Here is a 27975-nt window from a genome sequence, read left to right on the forward strand (position 1 = left end):
GGAAAGTGGGCAAACTGGAATGGGACAGAGGGAAGAGGGGAGGGAGTGGGAGGAAGGCGAATGAGAGAAAAGTGAAGGAGACCAAGAAAGAAGGTTTAAGGACAAAGGCAAATGGTGCCGCCGCCTAGCCTCTAGCCTGGTGGGTGACGCCTCTGTTCTTTCCCAGGCCAGATTCCCTCTGTTAAATGGATCCCTGGGGTCAGACTGGCAGCCCCTAGACCTGGGGAAGCTTCAGAACGTCTACCAGTACCTTGTCGAAAGGCAGATTCCCAGCTCCCATTCCCAGTGCCATGGAAGGAGATGATTTTGCCGCAGGCCTAGGAATGTGCATTGGCCCCTGTTCCCCACGTGAAATGTGCACAGGGCCCCAGCCTCACCCACAAACTGCTCAGCAGCTGGGGACACGTCACCCAGGAACTCAGAGCAGCCGGGGACACGTCACCTCCCGGGTGCTGCTCAGTCCGAGGCCCCTCCCGGCACCCGCTGGTGGCCGCCTCCCGGGTGCTGCGGGTTTGTGGACACACGGCTCCAGTCTCTGCCTTCTCCTGTGTGTCTGCTTGTTCTCTTCCTGTCAGGACAGCAGTCATTGGACTTAGGGCCCACCTGGCTCATCCTGGACGCATTCGTCCCAGGACCCTTGACCAGGACCCTCGACCTGCGGACCTTTTCCAAATGAGGTCACATTCACAGGCTCTGGGGGCCATATCTTCATGGGGTCACCCTTCAGCCCCCAACAGGAAGCGTGGCCCCAGAACCCTGGGGGTTTCAGAGCCCGTGCCCACGTGTGGTTCTGGAATTCTGAGGCCGATCCTGTGGCTGGCGTCCCGCAATTCCCTGGTCCGGCCACTCATCCACGCAGGCATCCTAGGAGCTCCCTGGCAGGACCCCAGATCGCCGATCTCCGACTCCACGGGTCCAGGCTGGCTCCCGGGAGCTGATGCTGGGTCTCTGTCCTGCAGGTGCGGACGAAGGACGTGCTGTTCGAGAGCATCAGCCACCTGATCGACCACCACCTGCAGAACGGGCAGCCCATTGTGGCCGCCGAGAGCGAGCTGCACCTGCGCGGCGTGGTCTCACGGGAGCCCTGAGCCAGGTGTGTGGCTGCGGCCGTGGGCCGCTGGCCTGGTCCCCTTTGCCCGTCTAATCTGAAGATTGAGACCCGGTTCACACGCCATGCCTTTCCCTCTAGAGGGCACGACTCAGGGGTGTTCAGCATCCAAGCTGTGCAATCATCTCTGTCGAGTTCCAGAACATTCTGTCAGCCCCGAAAGATGCCCTGTCCCCACCAGCCATCACTCCCTGTCGCCTCCCCTCCCCACCCCCACCCCCATACATCCGCCTCCTGTCTCCGTGGATGGGCGTGTCCTGGACATTTCCTAGAAATGGGATCACACTGTGTGGCCTTCTGTGTCTGGCGTCTCTCACGGAGCGTGACGTCCTCAAGGTGCCTCGTGCTGTGGCCTGGGTCAGAGCCTGGCTCCTGTTCACGGCTGGATAATGTCCCACTGTGTGACGGGGCCACATTTTGTTTATTCATCCACTGACGGACGTTGGGGCTGCTTCCACGTGTGTGCAGGTTGTGTGTGGACGCACATCACTGGCCATGGTGGGCACGTGCCCGAGAGTGGCCCTGTGCAGCCATGATGGTATCGCTGTGATTGGCTGGGATGGACGTCACCTGGTCTTTATGGACCCCTGCTGCGTGCTGGGTGTCCAGGCCTCCTTCCCGGAGGAGGGGCGGACACTGCCAGAGAGGACGGTGGGCTGGGACAGGCAGGGGCTGGCGGGTGAACCCAGGCAGTGAGAAGCCTACACCTCAGGCTGGGCTGCGGAGCCCTGGGCCTCCACTTTTGCTGCGGGGCTGGCGGGGACCCATGGTAGGGCATCGACGGGGAAGGGACAGGCAGGTCTGGGTGATTTCAGGGTCTCTCCTCGGGGGTGAGGTTGGGGCAGGAGAGGTGCAGCTGTGGGGCTGGAGGGAGTGGAGGCTGAGAGCAGCGGGGGAGGAGGGAGGGCCAGCAGGGGGAGGGGGCCATGGAATTTCCCCAAGGGCTGTGCTTCTGGGCCAGGTCGGGCTGCTCTCCTGTCCCCATGACAACAGTCTCCTTCCTGCCTCCTCTTTCCTGGGTGGCACCTCCCCCACGCGGCCGCGGCCTCCACCCCGCCCCCAGCCAGGCCTCGGGCTGCAGGCAGAGGGGGTTCCGGGTCTGGGAGGGGCTTTGGGGACCGAGAAGGGGCTCCCGTGAGGCACCGGAACGGCCTGCGGGCTCCTGTGCTCCGTTCGCACCGGTCCCTGCCTGCGTCTTCTCCGAAAGGCACTGGTGACCCCAGAAATAACCCCGAAGGCGTGATGAGTCCTGCTCAGGAGGCGGTTGGCCTGTCCCAGGAATGTGCTCAACCCTTCCGTTCTGAGACAGGCACCTGGGTTGGCATTCTCGCTTGCATGCGAGGAAACAGCAGAGAGGTTAAGGCCCTCCCTAGGTCCACAGCAAGGACCCGGGTCACCTGCACGGGCGCCCCAGCCGTGCGAGCTGAGGAGCTCCGGGCTGGCCCTGAGGTGTGGCACTCGTGGAGATGATGGCCAGGCAGAAGAGCCTTGTGGCTGACACCGGAGCCCAGGTCTGCAGCCACTGTCTCAGCCCTGACCTCGTCTTCTCTTTCTGCCCGCAGGTGACCGTGCTCAGCCCCGGCTTCTGCCTGTCGTGGCCTTGGGGCTCTCAGCCCTCCTCCTGGATCCTGGTCAGGCCGAACCGCCGCTGCCTCTCCTTCCTTCGCATGAGCCTCTGGCATGGTCCTCCCTCCAGCCGGCCCGGGCTGGGCAGAGCCTCCTCCTGCCGGGGCCCCTGCCCACCCCCTCCTTTGCCTGGAGTGAGGATGTTCATACCAAAGACAGAACCATTTCTCGCCTTTAAAGAAAATATATCCAGAAGCAGCCGCTGCCTGGGAGCCCTGGCCTGTGGGTCCCCCTCTCGCCCGGCTGGTTCGGTCTCACGCCCGGGAGAGTCAGGGCTCCCAGGACCCTGGGGAGGAGGCGGATTCTGGGCCTGGCTGGGCTTACTTTTCCCACCTGAGGAACTGGGTGCACAGTTATCTTTGATGGGGGACAGTTAAGGTGCTTTGGGGTTCTCAGGCCAGGACACATGCTGGCGTTGGAAGTGAAGGCAGCCTTGAGGTTACTTGGGATTCCAGGGTAGCCAGGCCGCTCCAAGACAGTTGATATTGTGAGGCCCCTGCACTTGGGAGCAGGGGAAGGACGTGGCTGCCCGGCCTGGGCTGTGCCCACCAGCTTCCGCCCAACCCCGCCCTCCCAGCTGTGGATCTAGACCGGATGTTCGGATCGGTTTGTAATTAAACCTGGGAACGACCACAAGAGCATGAGCCTGCCTGCATATCTGCGGACCCTTGCGGGGCTGGGGCTGGGATCGAGTCACCCAGGTGGAGAGCTGAGGGGGCCTCCCTGAGGGCCCGGACTTGGAGAGAAGGGAGGCGGGGCTACACGTGTGCCCATAGCTGGCAGACTGTGGGGTGACCCTGTGCACAGCAGCCCCCGCGTCTCTCTCGGTGACCTCTATTGTATCCAGGATGAAACACACTTCAGCTTCTCCATTAAACACTTCTCTCACTGCCTTGGAGACACCCTAGCTTATCACCCGAATGCCAAACCTGTCTTTCAACACAGCCCAGGACATCAGACAAGAGCTGTTTGTTTTCTTCTCCAAGATGCCCCCAGCGTAGCCCCAGATGGCCGGGCTCTTCCGTTGTCCTGGCTTCTCTCCAAGACACCCCATCAATGCCCCTGCTCTTCGCCGATGCCCAGCATCATGCTCAAGCACCCCCAACTCCATTCCTTAGACCTGCTGTCGTATCTGAGCCTCTGGCTCCAAGAGACCCCCCCCCAACTCCTCCTCCCACCAACACAGCATCTTCCCAGGAGAGAGGTTCCCAGCCTCGCCACATCCCTGCAGTCCCACGTCTGTCACGGGCCGAGGATCTCTGGCTGCTTTCTCTGCAGGCGGCAGGCCCTACCCCTGCCCTGGGGGACAGGTCTAGTAAGGGTGTGTGTGGGGAGAAAAAGCCACTCTGGCTTGTCCTTAACTAGGACTGGAGCTCTCCAAAGGCAGGCCCAAAAGGGGCTTTGATGACACATCTCTTATTTCAGAGATGTGGAGACAGAGCCATGCATCCATCCTCCCATCTACATGTCTATCAGTAACCCACTCATCTACCATCCATCCATCCATCCATCGTATGTCATCCATCTATAAATCCATCAGTAACCCACCCATCCATCCATCCATCCATCCATCCATCCATCCATCCATCTATAATCCATCAGTAACCCATCCATCCATCCATCCATCCATCCATCCATCCATCCATCCATCCATCCATCGTATATCATCCATCTATAAATCATCAGTAACCCATCCATCCATCCATCCATCATATATCATCCATCTATAAATCCATCAGTAATCCATCCATCCATCCATCCATCATCCATCCATCCATCATATATCATCCATCTATAAATCCATCAGTAACCCATCCATCCATCCATCCATCCATCCATCCATCCATCCATCCATCCATTGTATATCATCCATCTATAAATCCATCAGTAACCCATCCATCCATCCATCCATCCATCCATCCATCCATCCATCCATTGTATATCATCCATCTATAAATCCATCAGTAACCCATCCATCCATCCATCCATCCATCCATCCATCCATCCATCCATCCATTGTATATCATCCATCTATAAATCCATCAGTAACCCATCCATCCATCCATCCATTGTATATCATCCATCTATAAATCCATCAGTAACCCATCCATCCATCCATCCATTGTATATCATCCATCTATAAATCCATCAGTAACCCATCCATCCATCCATCCATCCATCCATCCATCCATCCATCCATCGTATATCATCCATCTATATATCATCAGTAACCCATCCATCCATCCATCCATCCATCCATCCATCCATCCATCCATCCATCGTATATCATCCATCTATAAATCCATCAGCAACCCATCCATCCATCCATCCATCCATCCATCCATCCATCCATCGTATATCATCCATTTATAAATCCATCAGCAACCCATCCATCCATCCATCCATCCATCCATCCATCCATCCATCCATCGTATGTCATCCATCTATAAATCCATCAGTAACCCACCCATCCATCCATCCATCCATCCATCCATCCATCCATCATATATCATCCATCTATAAATCCATCAGTAACCAACCCATCCATCCATCCATCCATCCATCCATCCATCCATCCATCGTATGTCATCCATCTATAAATCCATCAGTAATCCATCCATCCATCCATCCATCCATCCATCCATCCATCCATCGTATATCATCCACCTATAAATCCATCAGCAACCCATCCATCCATCCATCCATCCATCCATCCATCCATCCATCCATCGTATGTCATCCATCTATAAATCCATCAGTAACCCATCCATCCATCCATCCATCCATCCATCCATCCATCCATCATATATCATCCATCTATAAATCCATCAGTAACCCACCCATCCATCCATCCATCCATCCATCCATCCATCATATATCATCCATCTATAAATCCATCAGTAACCAACCCATCCATCCATCCATCCATCCATCCATCCATCCATCCATCGTATGTCATCCATCTATAAATCCATCAGTAACCCATCCATCCATCCATCCATCCATCCATCCATCATATATCATCCATCTATAAATCCATCAGTAACCCATCCATCCATCCATCCATCCATCCATCCATCCATCATATATCATCCATCTATAAATCCATCAGTAACCAACCCATCCATCCATCCATCCATCCATCCATCCATCCATCCATCCATCCATCCATCGTATGTCATCCATCTATAAATCCATCAGTAACCCATCCATCCATCCATCCATCCATCCATCCATCCATCCATCCATCGTATATCATCCATCTATAAATCCATCAGTAACCCATTCATCCATCCCCCATCTACACATCCATCAGTAACCCATTCATCCTTAATCTACACATCTATCAGTAATCCACGCATCCATCCCCCATCTGCACATCCATCAGTAACCCACTCATCCATCCATCCATTCATCATACATCATCCATCTGTAAATCTGTAATCTGTCCATCCATCCATCCATCTACACATCCATCAGTAATCCACTCATCCATCCATCCATCTACACATCCATCAGTAATCCACTCATCCCCCATCTACACATCCATCAGTAATCCACCCACCCATCCATCCATCCATCTACACATGCATCATTAACCCACTCATCCATCCCTCATCTACACATCCATCAGTAATCCACTTATCCCCCATCTACACATCCATCAGTAATGCACTCATCCATCCACCATGTATACATCCATCAGTAATCCACCCATCCATCCACCATCTACACATCCATCAGTAATCCACTCATCCATCCACCATCTACACATCCATCAGTAATCCACTCATCCATCCACCATCTACACATCCATCAGTAACCCACTCATCCATCCAACCATCCATCTACATATCCAACCAGCCATCCAGTCACCCATTCATCCCCCCATCGACACCCATCAGTAACCCAGCCATCCATCTATCCATTCACCCACCTGGTCCCCCATCCATCTGCCTAAGCCTCCATCATTATTCCATCCATCCATTTTCCATATGTCCATCCATTCATCATCCATCCATCCACCTGTCTCTCTATCGCTCATGCATCATCTATTCATTGTTCATTCCCTTCACTGCTCCATCCATCCACCCACCCACCATCTTTCAGCATGCTTGCATTGAGTATCTTTTCTCTGCCAGGAACTCTGGTAGGCAAACAGGATGCAATAGTGACCAAGACAGATCTGCCCTCATGGAGTTAATGGCCAAGTGACATTAATCAGCAAATCAACACTCAACATACAATAACAACTGTGGAATGGGCATGGTGGCTCATGTCTGTAATCCCAGCACTTTGGGAGGCTGAGGCAGGTGGATCACCTGAGGTTAGGAGTTCGAGACCAGCCTGGCCAACATGTCAAAACCCCATGTCTACTGGAAATACAAAAATTAGCTGTGTGTGGTAGCAGTCCCAGCTACTCGGGAGGTTGAGGCAGGAAAATCACTTGCATGTGGAAGGCAGAGGTTGCAGTGAGTTGAGATTGCACCACTGCACTCCAGCTTGGAGGACAGAGCAAGACTCCATCTCAAAACAAACAAGCAAACAACTGGAAAGGAGTGCGTCCTGGAGCTTAGAGATCCCAGGAAATCCAGGAGGGTATCTTTGTGGGAACAACACGAGGATGGTGATTGGAGGGTGAATAAGGTAGAGCTCTGGGCAGAGGAGACGGCATGTGCAAAGGCCCTGTGGTGTGTTCAGTCAGCACGTTCAGGGAGCAGAAGGGTGGCCAGTGTGGCCGAGGCGAGGTCAGAAGCAGGGTGAGGACACAGAGCTTGGGGGAGGCCTGGTGCCAGGAAGAGCTGCCAGGGGTCTTTGAAGCACAGGGGTGATAACAGTCCCCATGAGATTTCCCAGCAGGAAGTACTGTTGGGAACAGGACAGGAATGGAGGGGAGGGCAAGGAGGAGGCACTGGACCAGAGGAGCGTTGGGGACTACGGAGTGTCCGATTCCTGAGATGCATAGGACAGAGAGGGTCTAAATGCACTTCATTCGTTCATTCATTCATTCATTCATTCATCGCCCTGGGGCCCGGGCCCAGGTTGCCCATCCACGTCCCACCTCCGTCTGTCCTCTTCTAAGTCCCTGTGTAAATAGAAACTGGCACCTGCTGGGACATGAGCCAAGAGCAGCATGAACTCTGGGTGCTGAAACTCTCCCTGCTTTACAGATGAGGAAGCGGAGGCTTGGAGAGGTGAGGTGACCTCCGAGACCATCCCACCAGGAGGTGGTGAAGCTGGTTTTGGGGAGCCCCCATTTCTCAATCCTGTTCTCTGGGCTGGAAGAGTCTGGGTGCCCAGACGCCTGGCTCCAGCTGGGTCCCCACACCTGTCTGCTACCCCTTCCTACCTTTGTACTTCCAATAATTGGAATAATTAAGTCAATCATCCACTCCTCGGGAGACCGAGCCTGGAGTGGGAGGCAGGAGAACCCTGGGTCACATTCGACCTCTGAATAGTGCGAGCCTGGATGAGTCGTTTCCTTCCCCGGGTTGCACTCAATCCCCTGCACAAGGAGACAGGAGGACTTGCCGTGGAGGGGCCAGGATGCCCCAGGTATCAGCTGGTGCCGTGGAGGGGCCAGGATGCCCCAGGTATCAGCTGGTGCCGTGGAGGGGCCAGGATGCCCCGGGTATCAGCTAGTATTAACTGAGCACCCCCCTGCCTATGGCAGGCCTGGAGGTCAGCCAGTTCCATGTGCTCCCCGAGGCATTGGGCTACTCCGCTGTGCCTCAGTGCCCCTATCTGGAAACTGGTGATGATGGCCTCCAGGGCCCCTTGACTGGGCTAACCTGTGATGCACGGACCAGCCGGGTCCCTCCTGGGAGCTCACAGACAGTCTTGCTCCTGGGATTGCTTTATTATTATGCCATCCCCTCCCTTTCCTGATGCTCCCAGAGTAAGTCTTCAAGCTGCACAGGTACCCAGTGGCCTCCTCAGCATTGGAGCTCGGATCGTAGACCCCCCCACTTTTTTTTAAACCATCCCCCTGTACATCCTCCAAGCCTGTTATCCTGGAGGCCACTGTGGGACAGCCTTGGATTCAGGCCTGGCTCTGGGAAGCCCCAGGTCCCTGCTGGGGGCCCCCACCTGTGGGGGTGGAGGGCCAAAGTCATCCAGCATGAGGTACCATGACTCAGGGCCGAGAGGGGCTGGTCGATACCACCTGGGCCCCCTCCTCCAGCTTGAGCCTCCTGGTCTCCGATTCCTGGAGGGCTGCAGCGAGGCTGCTGCAGATGGAGGCAGAAGGTTCTGTTGACCAGGAGAGGCTCCTGTTTACTCACCGATTGCGCAGAGCTAAGCAGCCGGAAGGCCCCGGCCTGCCTGCCCCTGCCCCACCCAGGGTGGGCCCTGCATCTGTCCACAGGGCAGGTGTTAGGACCCATCCCAGGTACTTTTCAGGCCTCTGTTTCCGCAGCCCCCAAATGGGATGGGGTGGGGATGGGGTGGGCTTCTGGCTGAGCCAGGCTGTGGTGGAGTCAGAGCTCTGGGGTGCACTTTGAGGTCTGGGCTAGCTCCCCCCTGGCTGAGACCCTTTCCTCACCTGCAGAAGCGTCTGAGGAAGATGGTGACTGACACCTGCCTCGCACACTTGGTGGGGCGGCTGTAGGCACATCGTGATCTGTTGAACCCTCCCTCCAATGCTGTGATGCCCTGGGCTGCCGAAGAGGCGGAGGTCTGGATGCTTGTCCAGCGTCACACAGTGGGAAGTGCTGGCGCCAGGATTCAAGCCCTGATTGACCAGCTCTGGATTTGTGTCCTTTGCACAGAAACAGGCGTAGTGTAAACTCAGTGCCTCATCCCTCAACCCAGCTGGGAGGAGAGAGTCTGCCCCCACCTGGGCTGGGCAGGGGTGCTGGAGAGCGAACCCCTAATACTTGGGGCTGGCCTGATGTCAGGAGACCGGTCACTGCCACTTCCTCGGGCCCACGCTGTCCCCTTCCCTCCCCGGGCCCTGCTGTCTTTGTCTGCAATTGAGGAGGGTGACTCTGTGGCTCCTGAGGCCCCCTCCCCAGGGCCTGCCGAAGCAGCACTGTTCCCGGGCCATTGCGGTGATGCTGTTCACCCATTTGTTTGACAAATGTTTATTGGCGACATGGCTGGCTTGGGCTTTGGGGACACCACAGGGACAGGACCTCCAGGACCCTCCTCCTGGCTCGGGCCCAGCAGGGGTAGTGGACAGACCTCCAGGATTGGGGCCCAGCAGGGGCAGTGGACAGACCCCCTCCTGGCTCGGGCCCAGTGGGGCAGTGGACAGACCCCCAGGACCCTCCTCCCGGCTCAGGCCCAGCAGGGGCAGTGGACAGACCCCCAGGACCCTCCTCCCGGCTCGGGCCCAGCAGGGGCGGTGGACAGACCCCCAGGACCCTCCTCCCGGCTCGGGCCCAGCAGGGGCGGTAGACAGACCCCCAGGACCCTCCTCCCGGCTCGGGCCCAGCAGGGGCGGTGGACAGACCCCCAGGACCCTCCTCCCGGCTCGGGCCCAGCAGGGGCGGTGGACAGACCCCCAGGACTCTCCTTCCGGCTCGGGCCCAGCAGGGGCGGTGGACAGCAGCTCGAGAGTGTTCCTCATGGCCGGAGCTGGGGTTCAGGGGCCCTGCCAGGCTGCGAAGAAGGGGAGAATTTCTCGGTGTCTGCCTCCCTGTCAGACTTTAGGGCTGTGTTGTGGTTGCCCCAGCACAAAGTGGGGGCTCATCAACGCTTGCTGGGTGAACAAAAGTGGGGGCTCATCAACGCTTGCTGGGTGAACAAAGCTGAGATGGGGTCACAGCTCCCCTGGGTTTCACTTTACTCCTCTGGATGGCAGGACTCTAACCCCTCACTTCAAGGCTACGTGGAGAGTGGGGAGGCCTCAGCCCAGCTCCCTCACCCCCCTGGACCCCTCTTGTACCACTGTGGCAGCAGCCTCTCCTCCCAGCTTGGGCCACGTCCAGACTTGGGGACATTCCCAGAATGCAGGAGGCTCCTGGACAATCAATAATCCAATAAAGCGTCAGGCGTCCGCCGGCTCCCGGTTGGTCCTGGTGATACGTTATCTTGCTGGCTCCATACACATGGAGGCTGGGAACTGCTCAGGTCGGTTCCAGAAGAGGAAACTGAGGTGGGGAGGGAGAGAAAGAAGGAAGCAGTGAAGGCCGGGACTGGCAGATCACATCAGCAACTGGCAGGAGGGGGTCGGGGCCTCAGGAAGGGGGACCCTGTGGTCTCAGGAACCGCCAGGAAACCTGGGACCTGGTCTCGCCCCCTCTGGGTTTTTCCATCCGTGAATCACACGGATGTGCCTTTCCCCTTCGCCCCGTGCCTCACACTTTCCTGCTGTATTCCTGATCCAGGACTCACCACCCCTACAGTTCTGAGCTGCAGCTGTGTGCTCTGTGGGCATCCTGCCCCTGCATCACCAGGGCTGGGGCCACCTTCCTCCGTCCCGGCTGTGTCCCCGGGGGGCCGGGTCACTGTCCAGCATCAAGTGGGTGCTCAGTAAACCTGTGTCCATGAAATGAAGGAGCAGCTGCCTCCCAGGCTTCTTGGGGGGGCTGCTGAGAGGTTGCCCGTTTAGTGAGACCAGCTGTCCCAGCTGCTCGGTCCTTGTTTCTGGAAGGAACCCGCCCCCCACCTTCTTCATCTACAAATTGGGAATTGCAGGAGGACCTGCGTACTGGGTTGTGTGAGAGTCAGAGACCCGCCAGGGATGAAACGCTCCATCATAAACCCAGCTGCATTGAATACTGTTGCCTTCATTTAAGTCGTCGTCGTTGGTCGGGAAAGCTCCTTGCCGGCAGCTAGTGGGGGTCTGGGGTCCTCTTCAGATGTACGGAGGCAGGGGCTTGGGGTTGGGAGTCCGGCTTCCCGGAATCTGCGGGCGTGAGCGCCAGGAGTGGCCATCAGCCAACCGTGACCACCTGCTTGTCGCCCACCGGCCCCCATTCAGCCCCCGGGTCCTGGCGAGGCTCCTCCCTGCCACCGGCCTCCAGGGGCTGCGCGGAGACGGCCCCCCACCCCGTCCCTGGAGGGCGGAGCGAGGCGGGGGCGCGGGCGGCCGTACTAGGAGGAATACGGCGGCGGCGGCGGCGGGGCTGGGCGGTTTCCCGCCGCGGGTGAATGGGTCCGACTGCGCTGCCGCCGCCGCGCATCGAAGCTCCGGCCGCGTCCCCCGCGCCAGCCCCGGGAGCCTGCGCGCCGGGACCCCTGCGTGTCTGCGAACAGACCTGCAGCCTCGGGCCGTCACCCCGGGCAGGTGAGTCCAGCGACCCCGCCGGCCTGCGGGCGCGGCCAGGCCCCCACCCCCACCCCGGGCTGAGCCGCGGGAGGCCGGGGGGACACGGGGAGTCACTCGCTGCGCTCTCGGCCCCAGCCCTGCGGCCCCCCCTCCCCCACCCGAACGCCTGGCCCTCGGGTCCCGGGAGAAGCCACAGGTGGGAGGGAGCTGGGGGGGCGGAGCTGGGACACCCCGGGGGCCACCCACATCCGTGTCTTCCCTTAGGACGAGCGCGGAACCCCTTAGAACGAGCGCTGAGATGCTCAAAACCGGAGCAGGGGCGGGAGAGGGGCCGGTCTCCTCTGGGAGCTCCCCAGAGTCAGAGCGCGGCCCCCACCGCCCCGGGCTTGGGTGCTTGGGAGTTAAGCGGGATCCCTCCGGAGAAGGGGGCGGGGAACCCCCCTCTCTCCTGTCTTGGGCCGCAGCGCCTGGGCGGGACGCCCCCAGAGGACCCCTCCGTCCCCACCCCACTGACAGGGCCCTGCCAGGTGGCCCCACAGGGAACAGGTGCCCAGGGCCCTCTGCCAGCCGGCCCCGCTGCTCCTGACCCCTGCTTCTCTTCCCAGACGCTGCAGCCCCTGTTCTGGCCTCTTGCCTGCCGCCCCCATGAGAAAAACCAACATGTGGTTCTTGGAGCGGCTTCGGGGGTCTGGGGAAAACGGCGCTGCCCGGGGCGCGGGGAGCGAGGCGGGGGACAAGGCCTCCAAGGGGCCCCTGTACAGCAATGTGCTGACGCCCGACAAGATCCCCGACTTTTTCATCCCCCCCAAGCTGCCCTCGGGCCCCGTGGAGGGCGAGGGACAGGCCACGCTGGGCCCGTCCACGTCGGAGCAGAACCTGGCCTCCGCAGCCCCCCGCCAGACCCCACGGAGCCCCCGGCTGCCTGCCAAGCTGGCGGCCGAGAGCAAGAGCCTGCTGAAGGCAGCCACCCGGCACGTGATCCAGATCGAGAGTGCTGAGGAGTGGCCGCCTGAGGAGGCCACTGACACTGACCCCCAGGCCCAGGGCGCCATGTCCCTGCCCTCGGTCCCCAAGGCCCAGACGTCCTACGGCTTCACCACGCTGGCCGAGAGCCCCCACACTAGACGCAAGGAGTCTCTGTTCCACAGTGAGCACGGGGCCCTGGCCCAGGTGGGCTCCCTGGGTGCCGGGCGCCGCCGGGCAGCTGCCAAGGCCAACGGGGGTGACGGGGGCCCCAGGGAGGCTGGCGGGGCCCTCATGAGCCCCGGCCGCTACTTCAGTGGCGGGGAGAGCGACACGGGGTCCTCGGCCGAGTCGTCTCCCTTCGGGTCCCCTCTGCTCTCCCGCTCGGTGTCACTGCTCAAAGGCTTCGCCCAGGACAGCCAGGCCAAGGTGAGCCAGCTCCGGCACTCCGTGGGCCGCCACGGCTCCCTGTCGGCTGATGACAGCACTCCAGACACCAGCCCGGGGAGCCGGCGCCGCCTGACCCGCCGGGCCCCCCCGGAACCTGGCCCCGAGTCGGGCCAGGCGCGTGGAGAGCACACGGTCCACGTGGGCCCTCGGGGCAGCGTGCGGCTGCTGGCAGAGTACGAGGCAGGCCAGGCCCGCCTGCGGGTGCGCCTGCTGGCTGCCGAGGGCCTCTACGACCGCCTGTACGATGCCCGCAGCATCAACTGCTGCGTGGGCCTGTGCCTGGTGCCTGGGAAGCTGCAGAAGCAGCGCAGCACCATCATCAAGAACAGCCGCCACCCCCGTCTTCAATGAGGATTTCTTCTTCGACGGCCTGGGGCCGGCCAGCGTCCGGAAGCTGGCCCTCAGGATCAAGGTGGTGAACAAGGGCAGCAGCCTCAAGCGGGACACGCTGCTCGGGGAGAAGGAGCTGCCCCTGACCTCCCTGCTCCCCTTCCTGTAGAGCGGGGACCTGCTCGCTGCCCGCTCGGGTGCAGAGGGCGGACCCCTGTCTCTCCTCCACACCGGGTCCCGGTGGGCAGGTCCGCTGGCTTGGGCTGGGGCTGGGCGGGGAGGGGCTCACACTCAGGCTGGGCTGGGCCCTGATGCTGTAGCTGACGTGGGTTTCCTGGTCACCCGAGGCTGACTGGAGTATTATTTTTCATGAATTCATTTCTTTGGAGGAGGAGGAGGAGAGGGGGCCTCAGGGGAAGAGAAAGGGCCACTTCGTGAGGCCCCCCCCACATTGCCTCGCCCCTTTCACACAGAGTTCTAGCAGGAGGTTCTCAGGGGCCCAGGAATCCGTGCAAGTGACAAGGCAGGGCCGTGGACGGGGAGGTCACAAGTCCCGGAGCCCACATTCTCCTTCACTGCTCGCGTGTCTTCCTCCCCCGCAGCCTGCCGCCCTCCAGTTCCCACCCTGCAGAGAGCAGGGCCTCACGGCAACACCAGGCCCAGGTCCAGGCCCAGACTCTGCCCGAGACGCTCCCTCCAGGGGTCAGGCTGTCTCTGGGAGACCCCAGCTTCCCAGGTTCCGGTGGTGAGCGGGACCAGGCCAGGGTGCCTTGCCGAGGGAGGGCGCGGAGGGAGCAGCTGCTGCCACAATCAGAGCAGAGGAGGTCTTGGCAGAGGTCTGCTGGGAGGAAACTCCTGTCCTGCTTTCCTCCGACACAGTTGACACTTGCTTTTTGGGTGCAGGCCTGTCTGGCCATTTCTGCTGTGATGCTGGAGGGTCTTGCTCAGAGATGCCCAGAGAGCAGCCCTGTGGCCCATCCCTCCTCGCTGGGGGCTGCCACCTGTCGCCCTTCTGTCCAGCGTCTGCAGCTGGGAGCGACATGCGGTGACTGACGCGCGGTGACACGCGGTGACTGACGGCCATGGCTTTGATGCCGTGTGTAAATAGGCTGTGGCTACGGTGGGTGGGTCAGAGCCCAGGAGGCAGCTGGGGGGACCCGGCTGTGGCGTTTCATGCTGCTCGGTGGCCGCAAGGCTCCCATTGTGTGGTTATGTGGGTCCTTGAAAGATTTTGGGGGGCGGTTTCCAGCTCAGAATGATGCAGAAAAGACTCAAAGCAGGGGCCAGGCCAGGACAGTGGCTTTGCCTCTCCTGGCTGCTGGTGGGCACGGGGAACCAGGGCACATCTGTGGCATCCCAGGACATCCCTCATCAGCCCATTTGCTACACATTGTCCCTCTTGACCAGGGAAGGGTGGAGGAGCTGCTTCCCAGGACTGGAGGAGCAGCCGGGCCCCTGCTGCACGTTCGGTGGGACACACCTGTGAGCCCTCCAGAGAGACCGTGCAGGACCCTTGGGGCTGGGCCCCTTCTGAGCCTGGTGTTGCAGGCGCTCTGCTCTCTCCGGAAGCCAGGGCACCCGGGCAGAGGCTCCTCAGGCCGGGGAGGTGGGGAGGGTGCCCTGCATGGAGAGAGACACTCCCTGCCTTCTCTGATGCTCACCCCTCCTAGCTAGGCCCTGTTCTCTCTGGGGTCCCCCGTTTAATAGCCCCTGCACTGTTTGATATCTTAGTGTCTGAGGTTGACTGTGGGTAAATCTGTAAGACACTCCCTAAGTGTGTTTGTTTATAAAAGCTGTTTATAGTGCAATAAAGGTGTTTCGGGAATACGGGGGTGGAGGTTGGCTTGCCTGGCTGTTTAATAACGAGAGAGCTCTGCCGTGAACTCCAGTGGGGGCGGTGGAGAGGGTTCCAGATCAGTGAGGTCCTTTCCACCGACTTTCAGAATGCCCTCCACATTCTCCTGCCCCGGGTGGAGGCAGGCAGGGGGCAGGAGCCCAGTCCCTGATAAACCACCGCTCCCTTGGAGCAGCAGGTCTGGGTGCTGCTCCACGATTCCAGCTCTGTGACTGCACCCATGTGAGGAAACAGGACTCTGACTCCACACGGTGCCTACAGGGTGGGTCCCAGCTCCACCCAGAACCTTCAGACAGGACCCCATCTCCACATAACCCCACCAGACACCGACCCGTCTCCCCTGACACTCCTCAGGACAGGACCCTGTCTGCACAGACCCCTCAGGACAGGGCCCCATCCCCCCTCGGATGCCTCAGGATGGGACTCCGTCCCCCCCAGACCCCTCAGGACAGGGCCCCTTCCCCCCTCAGACCCCTCGGGACAGGAACCTGTCCCCCCTCTGACCCCTCAGGACAGGGCCCCATTACCCCCCCAGACCTCTCAGGACGGGACCCCGTCCCCCCCCAAGACCCCTCAGGATGGGGCCCTGTCCCCCCCCAGACCCCTCAGGACAGGGCCGGTCTCCGTGCTCTGAGCCCAGGCTGGGCTTTGTCTCTGCTGCTGCCTGCGGGGCCCAGAGGTCTAGGCCATCTCAAATCCACCAGGAGCTTTTGGGATTTTGGGGGTTCGGTGCAGCCTCCTGACAGCGGCCTGAGGAGCTGCACTAAGGAGTCCTGGTCAGGTCCTGGGATGGGTTGACAGGGCTACGGGCACCTGGTACCCTCTTCAGCCCCAGCCACTCATCCCTAGGCTGCGTGTGCATGCGTGCCAGGTAGGTGCACATACGTAGCCATGTGCTTCTGCACGTGTGTGCAATGTGACTGCATGTGTGCCCATGTTACTGTGTCATCTGTTCGGCATAACAGTGCCCCTGTGACCAGGTGAGTGCCTGCAAGCACTCGAGTGTAGCTGCCTGTGTGCTGGTGTGTGCACGTGTAAGCACGTGAGCTGTGTATGCATGTGTGTAACTGTGCACTTGTGTGCCTGTCACCGCGTGTGTGCTGGCGTGTGCACATGTAAGCACGTGAGCTGTGTATGCATGTGTAACTGTGTCCACTCGTGTGTACCTGTGTCAGCACGTGTGTGCTGGCGTGTGCATGTGTAAGCACGTGAGCTGTGTATGCATGTGTGTAACTGCGTGCACTTATGTGTGCCTGTGTCAGCACGTGTGTGCTGGCATGTGCATGTGTAAGCATGTGAGCTATGTGTGCATGTGTAACTGCGTGCACTTGTGTGTGCCTGCATCACCGTGTGCCTGCTGGCGTGTGCATGTGCAAGCATGTGATCTGTGTATGCATGTGTAACCCTGTGTGCACTTGTGTGTGCCTGCGTCACTGCAGGTGTGCACTTGTGTGTGCGTCTGTGTGTGCTGGTGTCTGGGAGCTGCGGCTGCCCATGCCCTCCCCGCTCCACTTCTAAGTGGGCACCATCCAGGGATGCTGTGCCTGCGTGGTGTCTCGCCCTGCCTCAGGTCTTGGCTCACTGCCCTTCAGGTCAGCCCCCACCCCAGAGGAGTCAGATGCCCTCGTTCACTCCTGGCTGTGGTCGTTTGCTGCCTTGTGATATTGATCCTGAGCAGAGTGAATCTACTGTTAGGGCCTCCAGCGTCCCTGGGACCACAGAGCGCTCGATCCCAGTGGGTGCTGTGTGGTGAAGGAGGCAGGCACACCTGCCAGCAGTCTCTCTCTCCAGCGTGGCGGCCATCCTGAGTCTCCCGACCCTCAGGAAGGCCATGGGCACCACAGGCAGGGGGCAGCCTGTTTGGTGCAAATTACACAAAGGTGCCCCTTCTTCAGCATGGAGCCATCATAGGGAACGACAGAGCCAAGAGATGAGCAGTCATAAGCTTGGAGACATTGGGGACACCTGGATCCAGCTATGCCTGAAGTCCATAACGGCACACCACTTCAGCTCAGAGGGTGGGCCAGTCAAGTCCCTTCTTTGCTCAAGCCGGCTTGATTCAGGTTGTTTTGTTTTGTTTGTTTGTTTTTTGGAGATGGAGTTTTGCTCTGTTTTCTGGGCTGGAGTACAGTGGTGCAATGTGGGCTCTCTGCAGCCTCTGCCTTCTGGGTTCAAGCAATTCTCCTGCCTCAGCCTCCCAAGTGGCTGAGATGACAGGCGCCCGCCACCATGCCCGGCTAGTTTTTTGTATTTTTAGTAGAGACAGGGTTTCGCCAAGTTGGCCAGGCTCGTCTCAAACTCCTGACCTCAGGTGATCCACCCACCTCGGCCTCCCCAAGTGCTGGGATCACAGGCGTCAGCTAGCACGTCCGGCTGATTCGTTTTTTAAGCTGACAGCCAGAGACCACTGATCCAGTGGGTGTCTGATCCGAGGAGGAGGAGTAACACCTTCCCAGGGCCCCTGCCTTGTGGCATCTCCTCTCTGGGGCCTTGAAACCCTGACATGTGTGGGGAGCTAGCAGGGAGAATTTCAAGCCCCACCTTCCACTTGGGGCGCGGCCAGGGCCAGCCACGTGGCTTCTCTGGGTCTCAGGCTCCCCAGGCCAAAGGCTCTGTCTGTGATGAGCCCTGGAGGCTTGTGTGCGGTAGAGCTGAATCCACAGGCTCACTGGGCGGAAGCTGGCACAAAATAGTGACGATAATTAATATAATCACATCAGAGCCATAATTACTGGCGGCCTCAGACCCACCCAGGCGGGGGCTCCCTCGGCCTCTCTCTGCTGCACCCACCGCCCCAGTGCCGGGTTCAATTAAGCTTCTGTTTTCTTCTCGGCTCCTGGGGGTAGGAGGGAGGGCTGCCCACGGCCAGTTCCACCGACAGGAGGAGAAAAATGACTTCAATAAAAAGGAGGAGGCGTGAGCGACCCGCGCACATGCCCCTCCCCACGAGGGCGGCGATTCCCGCGGGCCGGCACTGAGCCCTGGCTCCACGGGCGACCACAGGCAGGCGACCTGGTGCCCGCGCCTCAGTTTACTCTACTGTAGAGTGACGTGGTCCCAGAGCCTCCCTCCAGGGTCACACGCAGGGCATGGCCTGCTGATAAAGCCCATCGTGGGTGGGTGGGCGGGAGGACCCGCCGAATCCTCACCAAGACGCTGCCAACTGCCATCCACAGATGGAAACATCGAGGCACAGAAGGCAAAGGGGCCTGTGCGCACCTCCCAGCTGGCAGGACAGGAATTCGGACCAGGGCTGGACCCACGCGGCCCTTCCCGGGTGGGACTGGACACCCACTAGCATGGCCAGCCCCTACCCGCTGGCTGAGAGGGCGACCAAGGCCTGAGAAGGCCCCAGGGCCGCGTGGCCCCACATGGGGTGTGGAGCTGTGCTCTGCCAGCCATGGGTCAGAATTCTGACAAGTCCCTCCATTCTCTGTGACTCAGTTTCCCCTCTGCAGCACCCTGTACCCTCCCTGCCTGCTGGTGGGGCTGGGGTAAGTGCTGGCCCAGCACCCGTGGCACTCAGTCCTGGTCACCAGGCAAGCCCGGCTGCAGTGCCACACTTGGTGGAACACACGGGGCAGCCCAGGCAGGAGGAATTCAGGAGCGGCCAACGTGGGCCTATCTGCTGGCAGCAATGGAAGTCAGGATGGGGCCCCCGGGGCAGGGACCAGGAGGGATGAGGGGCCTCTGGGGGCTGTCATGGTTGGTGTTTTCATCGGGGCGGGGGTTGCTATGGCGAGTTTATTTATAAATGTTCACTGAGCTCATCAGGACCCAGTATTCAGAACACACAAACTATTCATACAACTCAGCAACAAAATGACAAACAACCCCATTAAAAAATGGGCAAAAGGCCGGGCGCGGTGGCTCAAGCCTGTAATCCCAGCACTTTGGGAGGCCGAGACGGGCGGATCACGAGGTCAGGAGATCGAGACCATCCTAGCTAATACGGTGAAACCCCGTCTCTACTAAAAAAAATATAAAAAAACTAGCCGGGCGAGGATGGCGGGCGCCTATAGTCCCAGCTACTCGGGAGGCTGAGGCAGGAGAATGGCGTGAACCCGGGAGGGCGGAGCTTGCAGTGAGCTGAGATCCGGCCACTGCACTCCAGCCTGGGCGACAGAGCGAGACTCCGTCTCAAAAAAAAAAAAAAGGGCAAAAGACTTCAATGCGCGTTTATTGGAAGAAAATATGCAAATGGCCAACAAGCACATGAAAACATGCCAGGCGTCCTTTGCCATTGCCGAGATGCAAATCGAAACTAAATGAGATACCACTTCCCACCTACTAGGAGACCTGTCATCAAGAATATGGAGAATCATGAGTGTTGGTGAGGCTGTGGAGAAACAGGACCTCTACACACTGCTGACGGGGCTGTAACGTGGTGTAGCCGCCGTGGCAAACAGTCTGCCAGTAGCTCAAAAAGGTAAACGCGGAAGTTCCACACGGCCCGGCGATTCCACTCCTGAGTGCGCCCGAAAGAATTGAAAACTGTCACTCAAACACGGGTGTGTTAATGTTTGTAACAGCTCTATTTCCATCACTCAAAACATAGAAACAGCCCAAATGTCCATCGACAGAGAGAGATTCACCACTATGTGGCATATTTGTACACTGGAATAGTACTCAATCACACAAAAAATGGAGCATGGCCTTGAAAACATGACATTCAGTGAAAAAACTCAGGCACAAAAGGATGCATATTGTCTGCTCACATTTATATGAGATGTCAAATACAGGTAAATCCAGAGGATTTCTTTTTGAGATAAGAAGAATGTTTTGGGGAGCTAGACAAAGTGGCTTGCACCTACAATCCTAGCAACGTTGAGAGGCTGAGCCAGGAGGATCCCTTGAGCCCAGGAATTGGAGGCTGCAGTGAGCTGTGAATATGCCACTGCACTCCAGCCTGGACCAAAAAGCAAGACCCCAACAATTTATTTTAAAAAAATGTTTTGGAGCTTAATAGAAGTTACAGTTGCACAACATTGTGAAGGTGCTAAAGACACTGAACTGATCGTGTCAAAGTGGTTAATGTGCAGTGGCTCCCGCCTGTCATCCCAGCACTTCGGGAGGCCAAGGTGGGTGGCTCATCTGAGGTCAGGAGTTTGAGACCAGCCTGGCCAACATGGTGAAACCCCGTCTCTACTGAAAACACACAAAAAATTAGCCGGATGTGGTGGCGGGTGACTGTAATCTCGGCTACTCAGGAGGCTGAGGCAGGAGAATCGCTTGAACCCAGGAGGCAGAGGTTGCAGTGAGCCGAGATTGTGCCACTGCACTCCAGCCTGGGTGACAGAGCAAGACTCCATCTCAAAAAGAAAAAAAAAAAAAAAAAAAAGGCATCACAGAATCTCTCACTTGGTGCCCAATCATCCACCCTATGATCCTTTCATAACCCATTCCATTCATCCTTCTCCATTCCATTCATCCTTCCCATCATCCTTCCCATCATCCTTCCCACCCTCCTTCTCCAGCATCCTTCTCCATCATCCTCCACCATCCTTCCATCATCCTTCTCCATCATCCTTCCCATCATCCTTCTCCATAATCCTTCCCATCATCCTTCCCATCATCTTTCTCCTCATCCTTCCCATCATCCTCCCGTCATCCTTCCCGTCATCCTCCCCATCATCCTTCTCCATCATCCTTCTCCATATCCTTCCCATCATTCTTCCTATCATCCTTCTCATCCTCCTTCTCCATCATCCTTCCCACCATCCTTCTCCACCATCCTTCCCATCATCCTTCCCACCATCCTTCTTCTCTCCTTCTCCATCATCCTTCCCATCATCCTCCCATCATCCTTCCCGTCATCCTCCCATCATCCTTCTCCATCATCCTTCCCCATCATCTTTCTCCATCATCCTTCCCACCATCCTTCCCTATCATCCTTCTCCATTACCCTTCTCCATCATCTTCCACCATCCTTCTCCATCATCCTTCCCGTCATCCTTTTCATCATCCTTCACATCATCCTTCTCCATAATCCTTCCCATCATCCTTTTCATCATCCTTCACATCATCCTTCCCATCATTCTTCCCTATCATCCTTCCCCATTACCTTTCTCCATCATTCTCCATTATCCTTCTCCATCATCCTTCCCATCATCCTTCCCATCATCCTTCCCGTCATCCTTTTCATCATCCTTCACATCATCCTTCTCCATCATCCTTCCCATCATCCTTCTCCATCATCCTTCCCATCATCCTTCCCATCATCCTTCCCGTCATCCTTTTCATCATCCTTCACATCATCCTTCTCCATCATCCTTCCCATCATCCTTCTCCATCATCCTTCCCATCATCCTTCCCATCATCCTTCACATCATCCTTCTCCATCATGCTTCCCATCATCCTTCCCATCATCCTTCCACATCATCCTTCTCCATCATCCTTCCCATCATCCTTCTCCATCATCCTTCACATCATCCTTCTCCATAATCCTTCCCATCATCCTTCCCATCATTCTTCCCTATCATCCTTCCCCATTAACCCTTCTCCATCATTCTCCATTATCCTTCTCCATCATCCTTCCCATCATCCTTCCCGTCATCCTTTCATCATCCTTCACATCATCCTTCTCCATCATCCTTCCCATCATCCTTCTCCATCATCCTTCCATCATCCTTCTCCAGAATCCTTCCCATCATCCTTCCCATCATTCTTCCCTATCATCCTTCCCATCATTCTTCCCTATCATCCTTCCCCATTACCCTTCTCCATCATTCTCCATTATCCTTCTCCATCATCCTTCCCATCATCCTTCCCATCATCCTTCCCGTCATCCTTCTCCATCATCCTTCTCGTCATCCTTCCCATAATCCTTCTCATCCTTTCCATCATCCTTCTCCATCATACTTCTCCATCATCCCCTCCGCCATCATCCTTCCCCATCATCACCCTCCCTTATCATCCTTCCCCGTCATCCTTCACTGTCATCACCTATCCCCACCATCCTTCTCCATCATCCTTTTCTATCATCCTTCACCATCATCCTTCCCCATCATCACCCATCCCCACCATCCTTCCTTATCATCTGTTCCATTGTTTGTCCCTAGACCAGCTCTGTTTCCTCTGCCCTGGTCCTCACGGTAAAAACCAAGTCCTTCCCATTCCCACCAGGCCCTGCATGACCTGCCTGGCCACCTCCTTGTTCTCAACTCCTCCCTTTCTCTCCCTTTCTCAGTCTGCTGCAGCTGCATGGGCCTCCTTTTGGTTCCATCTGCACAGCAGGCACATTGGTCTCAAGAGTCTTTACTCGTGCTGTAACGCTTCCTAGATACCCTCATGGCCCTTCACCTCAATGGCTTTCCCTGCCTTCCACTGTCACCCAACTCTTCTTTGCTTTCTTCTCGGCTCTCTGTGGGGGCCAGGACCACCTCCCAGGCTCTTCCCAGGCCCAGAAACCGTGCTTGGCACATAGCAAGTGTTCAAGTTTTAGCTGAATAAATGTGTGTGATGGCCAAGGTGCTAAGATTTTTTCTGAGAAATCTGAGAAATCAGTAGGATGGGGGTCTGGGGCCTCTTCCCACCTTCACAGGCAGCTGCAGACAACCATCCCCACTGGCCCCCAGGACCTCCTCACACCCACTCACACTCACGGGCTCTCTCTGGCTGAAAGGAAGAGCTATTTTTAACCACGTCATCCTCCACCTCAGGTGTTTACTTGCACAATAATAAGGGTGGGCGATGAGTGAGCAAACCTCAGATTACACCAGCACATGCGGCAGGGCCGCCAGCACTGCCTGCCCATGTGGTCCTTCACCTGGAGACCCTCACATAGCCTTCCCTGAAGGCCAGGGAAGACCTTCAAGGCGTGAGTGTTCCCAGGAGCCTGCAGGCCCAGAGAGAGCTGCTGCAGAGAGGGGGTGCCTGCCAAGCACAGGGCTGCATAGACGTCTATCCAAACTCAGGGATGGCTGGTCTTGTAGAGCCATGGGCCCCACAGAATGGGGTCCATGCCAATGCCCTCCTCCCCAGCCACACTCACCCCACTGTGCGTTGGTATCTCCCTGCCGTCCCTGCAGGCTCCGGCCCCATCCCACCTCCAGGCCTTTCCTCCTGGTGCACTCTCCCCTGATCACCTCCCAGTCCCTTCCTCACCTCCTTCACTTCTGTCATTGCCCAAAGTCCCCTTCCTGGGAAGGCCTCCCCGACCTCCCTACCTTCCCCAAGACTGCCATCTCCTCCCTGCTGCGTTCTCCTGGCTAACAGACTCTGATTCACCAGTTGTGTTTTCTTGCCTGTCTTCCCCACTAAGACGCCAGCTCCAGGAGGGCAGGGATTTTGCCAATTTTGTTCACAGCTGGGTCCCCAGGGCCTCTGCCGGGGTGGGCGTGGCACACAGTCGGTGCCCAGTGTATGGTTGATGTACTCGCCAATGAACGAAAGGCTGTGCAGGACCTTGCCAGCTCTTCTGGAAGCGTTTGGATGGGGCCAGCACTACCCCTCCCTGTGGGCTGAGCAGCTGCCACCTGGGGAAGCCATAGCGAAGGTACATGGCCCGTGAGTGTTCCCACAGCAGAGATGTGTCCTCACGGTTCTGGAGGCCAGAGCTTTGCCATCCAGGTGTCGGCAGGGCTGGCTCCTTCCAGAGGCTCAGAGGGAGACTGCGTCTGTGCCCTTCTCCAGCTGGTGGTGGTGGCCAGCGGCCCTCAGCCTGTAGATGCCTCAGTCCAGTCTCTGCCTCTGTCCTTGCACGGCCGCTGCCCCTGAGTGTGTTGTGAGCCCACTCCTCATCTTACAGGGACGCCGGTCATTGGACTGAGGGTCCACCTGACTCCAGGGTTACCTCATCGTAACTCATGACATCTGCAAAGACCTTATTTCCAAATAAGGTCCCACTCATGGGTTCCAGGGACAGGCTGTATTTTGAGGGGAGACACAACGGAACCCGTCACACGCTCCTTGATGCTGATTAAATCCAAGTCTGAGCCCATCTAGACCTGCAGAGTTGGGGTCTCTGTAGGAGGCAGGGAGGAGGGCTGGCCCAAGACTCTACGCTTTGGATATTGTTTTCACATCTTTTAGTTTTGATATCATTTTGACCTTATAGGAAAATGGCAAGATTACTTGCCATACAGCAGGAGCTCCCCCTGACTCTACCCAGAGTCACCAGCAGGCTGGATTTTCCCCATTTGCTGTGTCATCTTCAGTGTCTGTACCTCTATCTGTATCTACAGCCACCTGCTGTCTACGTACTGTACAATATTCATATTTATACGCATTTTCAGAACCATTTAAGACTATGCTGGAGGTGCGATGCCCACTTCCTCCTAAACATACCACCGTATCTTTTCTAAAAACCAGGACTCTCTTTTATAACTCTGGGGCTGTTGTCAACGTCGGGAAATTCCACATCCACACCATGCTCAGATCTAATCCGCTGCCTGCATTTAAATCTCGCCGGCTGCTGCGGTGATGTCCCACTGTGGGGGGGGCTTGCTACCCCAGCAGGTACCATGGCAACAGATGCTGCTGGCCGGGCCTGCAGTGGAGCAGCCTGGACTGGGAGCCAGCCGGGGCGGGGGCTAGGGGGCTGGGGGGCTAGGCCTGGAGGTGCTGCTGGCCCTGGGGTCGGGTTCATGGCACCCTGAGGACCACACAGAGTAAAGCTCCTGGGCCTCTCAGACCACTTGGCCTTGGCTAAGGGTTGAGAAGGGTTCTGAGGCCTTGCCAGAGCTTAGAGGGAAACTGTGTGGCCCTCGGCAATCGGCTGCTGATGCCTGCCTCAGGCCGGCCGTGGTGTGGGCGCAGCTTGCGGTGTGTTTGTGTCCAGCCCTCGTGTTCACAGGTGAGGAAGGGCCTCCTTCCGAGGCTCTTGGCAAGCTTGGAGGAAGCAGAGCCAGGTTGCCTGGTCCACGGGCTTGACCGCATCCAGATGCTGGGGAGCAGGGGCTGCCGCGTCAGAGCTGCTCACAGCCGGGCCCTGGGGAGCCACTGATGTCACTGCGCCTCCGTGTTCCCATCTGTGACAGGGACCAATGGTGGCCGTCTCCGTGTTCCCGTCTGTGACAGGGAGCAGTGGTGGCCGTCTCCGTGTTCCCATCTGTGACGGGGACCAATGGTGGCCGTCTCCGTGTTCCCACCTGTGACGGGGAGCAGTGGCGGCCGTCTCCGTGTTCCCATCTGTGACGGGGACCAATGGTGGCCGTCTCCGTGTTCCCACCTGTGATGGGGAGCAGTGGCGGCCGTCTCCGTGTTCCCATCTGTGACGGGGACCAATGGTGGCCGTCTCCGTGTTCCCATCTGTGACAGGGAGCAGTGGTGGCCGTCTCCGTGTTCCCATCTGTGACGGGGACCAGTGGTGGCTGTCTCCGTGTTCCCACCTGTGACGGGGAGCAGTGGCGGCCGTCTCCGTGTTCCCATCTGTGACGGGGACCAATGGTGGCCGTCTCCGTGTTCCCACCTGTGATGGGGAGCAGTGGCGGCCGTCTCCGTGTTCCCATCTGTGACGGGGACCAATGGTGGCCGTCTCTGTGTTCCCGTCTGTGACGGGAGGCAGTGGCGGCCGTCTCTGTGTTCCCGTCTGTGACAGGGAGCAGTGGTGGCTGTGCCTTTGGGGCTGCTCGAGGACTGAGTGGGAGGAGGTTGCTACATGCAGTTTTGTTGATGTGTCTGTGGTTTTACAGGGACCCTACTCTTGGGCTATACGGGCTGCTTCCGTTACAGCCTTGGGTCTGTATTGTTCAGAATCACATCTTGGAGACTACGCTCTACCCACGTGGCTCTGTCTCCCGTTACCATGGGGTCTTGGCCTGCACTGCTCCCGAACCCCAACCCCAGCTCAGGCCCCAGGAGAGAAATGGATGGGTCCCAACACGCCAGTCCTCATGGGGGATATGGGAGCAAGTAGAGATGCAGGAGCAGGAGCCACGGGCAGGGCACGTGCAAGAGGTCAGTGGTGGACTCAGAAGACAGGCAGACACACGGAGGAGAGAAAGCGGGAGGACAGAGAGAGAGAGACGGAGGGGGCATCGCCCGTGTCTGGAGGGGAGGGGGCTTGTCAAGGGCTGGGTGGGGGTTGGGGCTGCAGAGGGATTGGGGGACGCATCCCAGCCTCTCCTCCAAGTGCATCTTGGGCTGTTCTCCAGAAGCCGGCTCTTTGGACTGAAAATACTTAAAACAGACCTCACAGCTCAGACACTGTCTCTGCAGCCACCCTGGTGGCCCCTCATGTGTCCCCAGCTTCCCCCGGAATGCTGAGTGTGGTGGTGCATTTTTTGCGTGAACTCGACTGGGCCACAGGATCCCCAGAAGTTTCATCAAACCCTATTCTGGGCATGTCTGTGAGGATGTCTTTGGATGAGATGAACATTTTGCAAAACACCCGCTCTTAGGAACATGTCCCCACTCTATTGTCATGTTTGGCGTTTCGTTATTATAAGTAAATCTGGGATGAATATTTACATGTGAACGTCACTGACTGCGTGCTCTGTGACATGTTTGGACGTGTGTCCCGCCAAATCTGACACTGAACTGTGATCCCGAGTTGGTGTGGGGCCTGGTGGGAGGTGCTGGCTCACAGGGCAGACCCCGCCTGCAGGGCTTGGCCCATACCCTTGGTGACATGCGAGTTCGTTCTTGCTCACCTGAGAGCCCTTTAGGAGTGTGGCACCTTCCCCCTTGCTCCCTCTCACCCGTGACACACCGGCTCCCTCTTCACCTTCCTCCATCCAGGAGTAAAGCTCCCTGGCCCCACCAGAAGCAGCCGGGAGGCTGGTGTCACACTTACTGTACAGCCCGCAGAAGCGCGAGCAAATGAACCCTCTTCGTCATGAACGCCCCAGCCTCAGGTACCTCTTTATGAGACACAAAGCGGGCTGACACATTGTGTAAGACAGATGACTGAGGATGAACATCCTGGGCCCAAGGATGAAGCATCTGTGGCGCAGGCACCTGCTGCCCAGTTCCCTTCTAAGGGGCTATGCCCGTGCAGGGCTGAGGGTGTGGGGCCCGCCCCCATGCTGGCCCATCCTTGCCAACCCTGCACGTCTCTCTCTTTTTATCAGTTTTCAAGGAAAGGATGGCATCTCACCAGTTTAACTTGAACTTTTTTTTTTTTTGAGACAGAGTCTCGTTGTGTCACCCAGGCTGGAGTGCAGTGGCACAATCTCGGCTCACTGCAAGCTCCGCCTCCCGGGTTCAAGTGATTCTCCTGCCTCAGCCTCCCGAGTAGCTGGGATTACGGGCACCCACCACGCCCAGCTGATTTTTGTATTTTTAGTGGAGACGGGGTTTCACCATGTTGGCCAGGCTGGTCTTGAACTGCTGACCTCAGGTGATCCATCCACCTTGGCCTCCCAAAGTGCTGGGATTACAGGCATGAGCCACCATGCCTGGCCCTTAACTTGAATTTCTTTTGGCTGGATGTGTGTTCCTAAGATCTTGGCCACAGTATTTCTTCCATTTGTAACTTGCTCA

At 57.9% G+C, this 27975-nt stretch overlaps 3 protein-coding genes across 3 annotated transcripts in view; all 3 read left to right on the plus strand.

Moving 5' to 3' along the window:
- The window catches only part of ONECUT3 (one cut homeobox 3), a 12376-nt gene extending 11288 nt beyond the window's left edge, over positions 1-1088 (plus strand). The window contains exon 3 of the mRNA XM_030936809.1: positions 960-1088. Within this exon, the coding sequence (XP_030792669.1) occupies positions 960-1088 (129 nt within the window). The remainder of the gene's footprint in view (positions 1-959) is intronic.
- Positions 1-27975, plus strand: part of MIER2 (MIER family member 2) — a 993207-nt gene that overhangs the window by 892134 nt on the left and 73098 nt on the right. The window lies entirely within an intron of this gene.
- On the plus strand, positions 12597-13863 carry LOC115899024 (C2 calcium-dependent domain-containing protein 4C-like). Its single transcript, XM_030935056.1, is given in 2 exon segments — positions 12597-13700; positions 13702-13863. Coding segments are annotated over 2 exon segments (1266 nt in total).

Source organism: Rhinopithecus roxellana, chromosome 8 (genome assembly GCF_007565055.1).
Source record: "Rhinopithecus roxellana isolate Shanxi Qingling chromosome 8, ASM756505v1, whole genome shotgun sequence".
NCBI lineage: Eukaryota > Metazoa > Chordata > Mammalia > Primates > Cercopithecidae > Rhinopithecus > Rhinopithecus roxellana.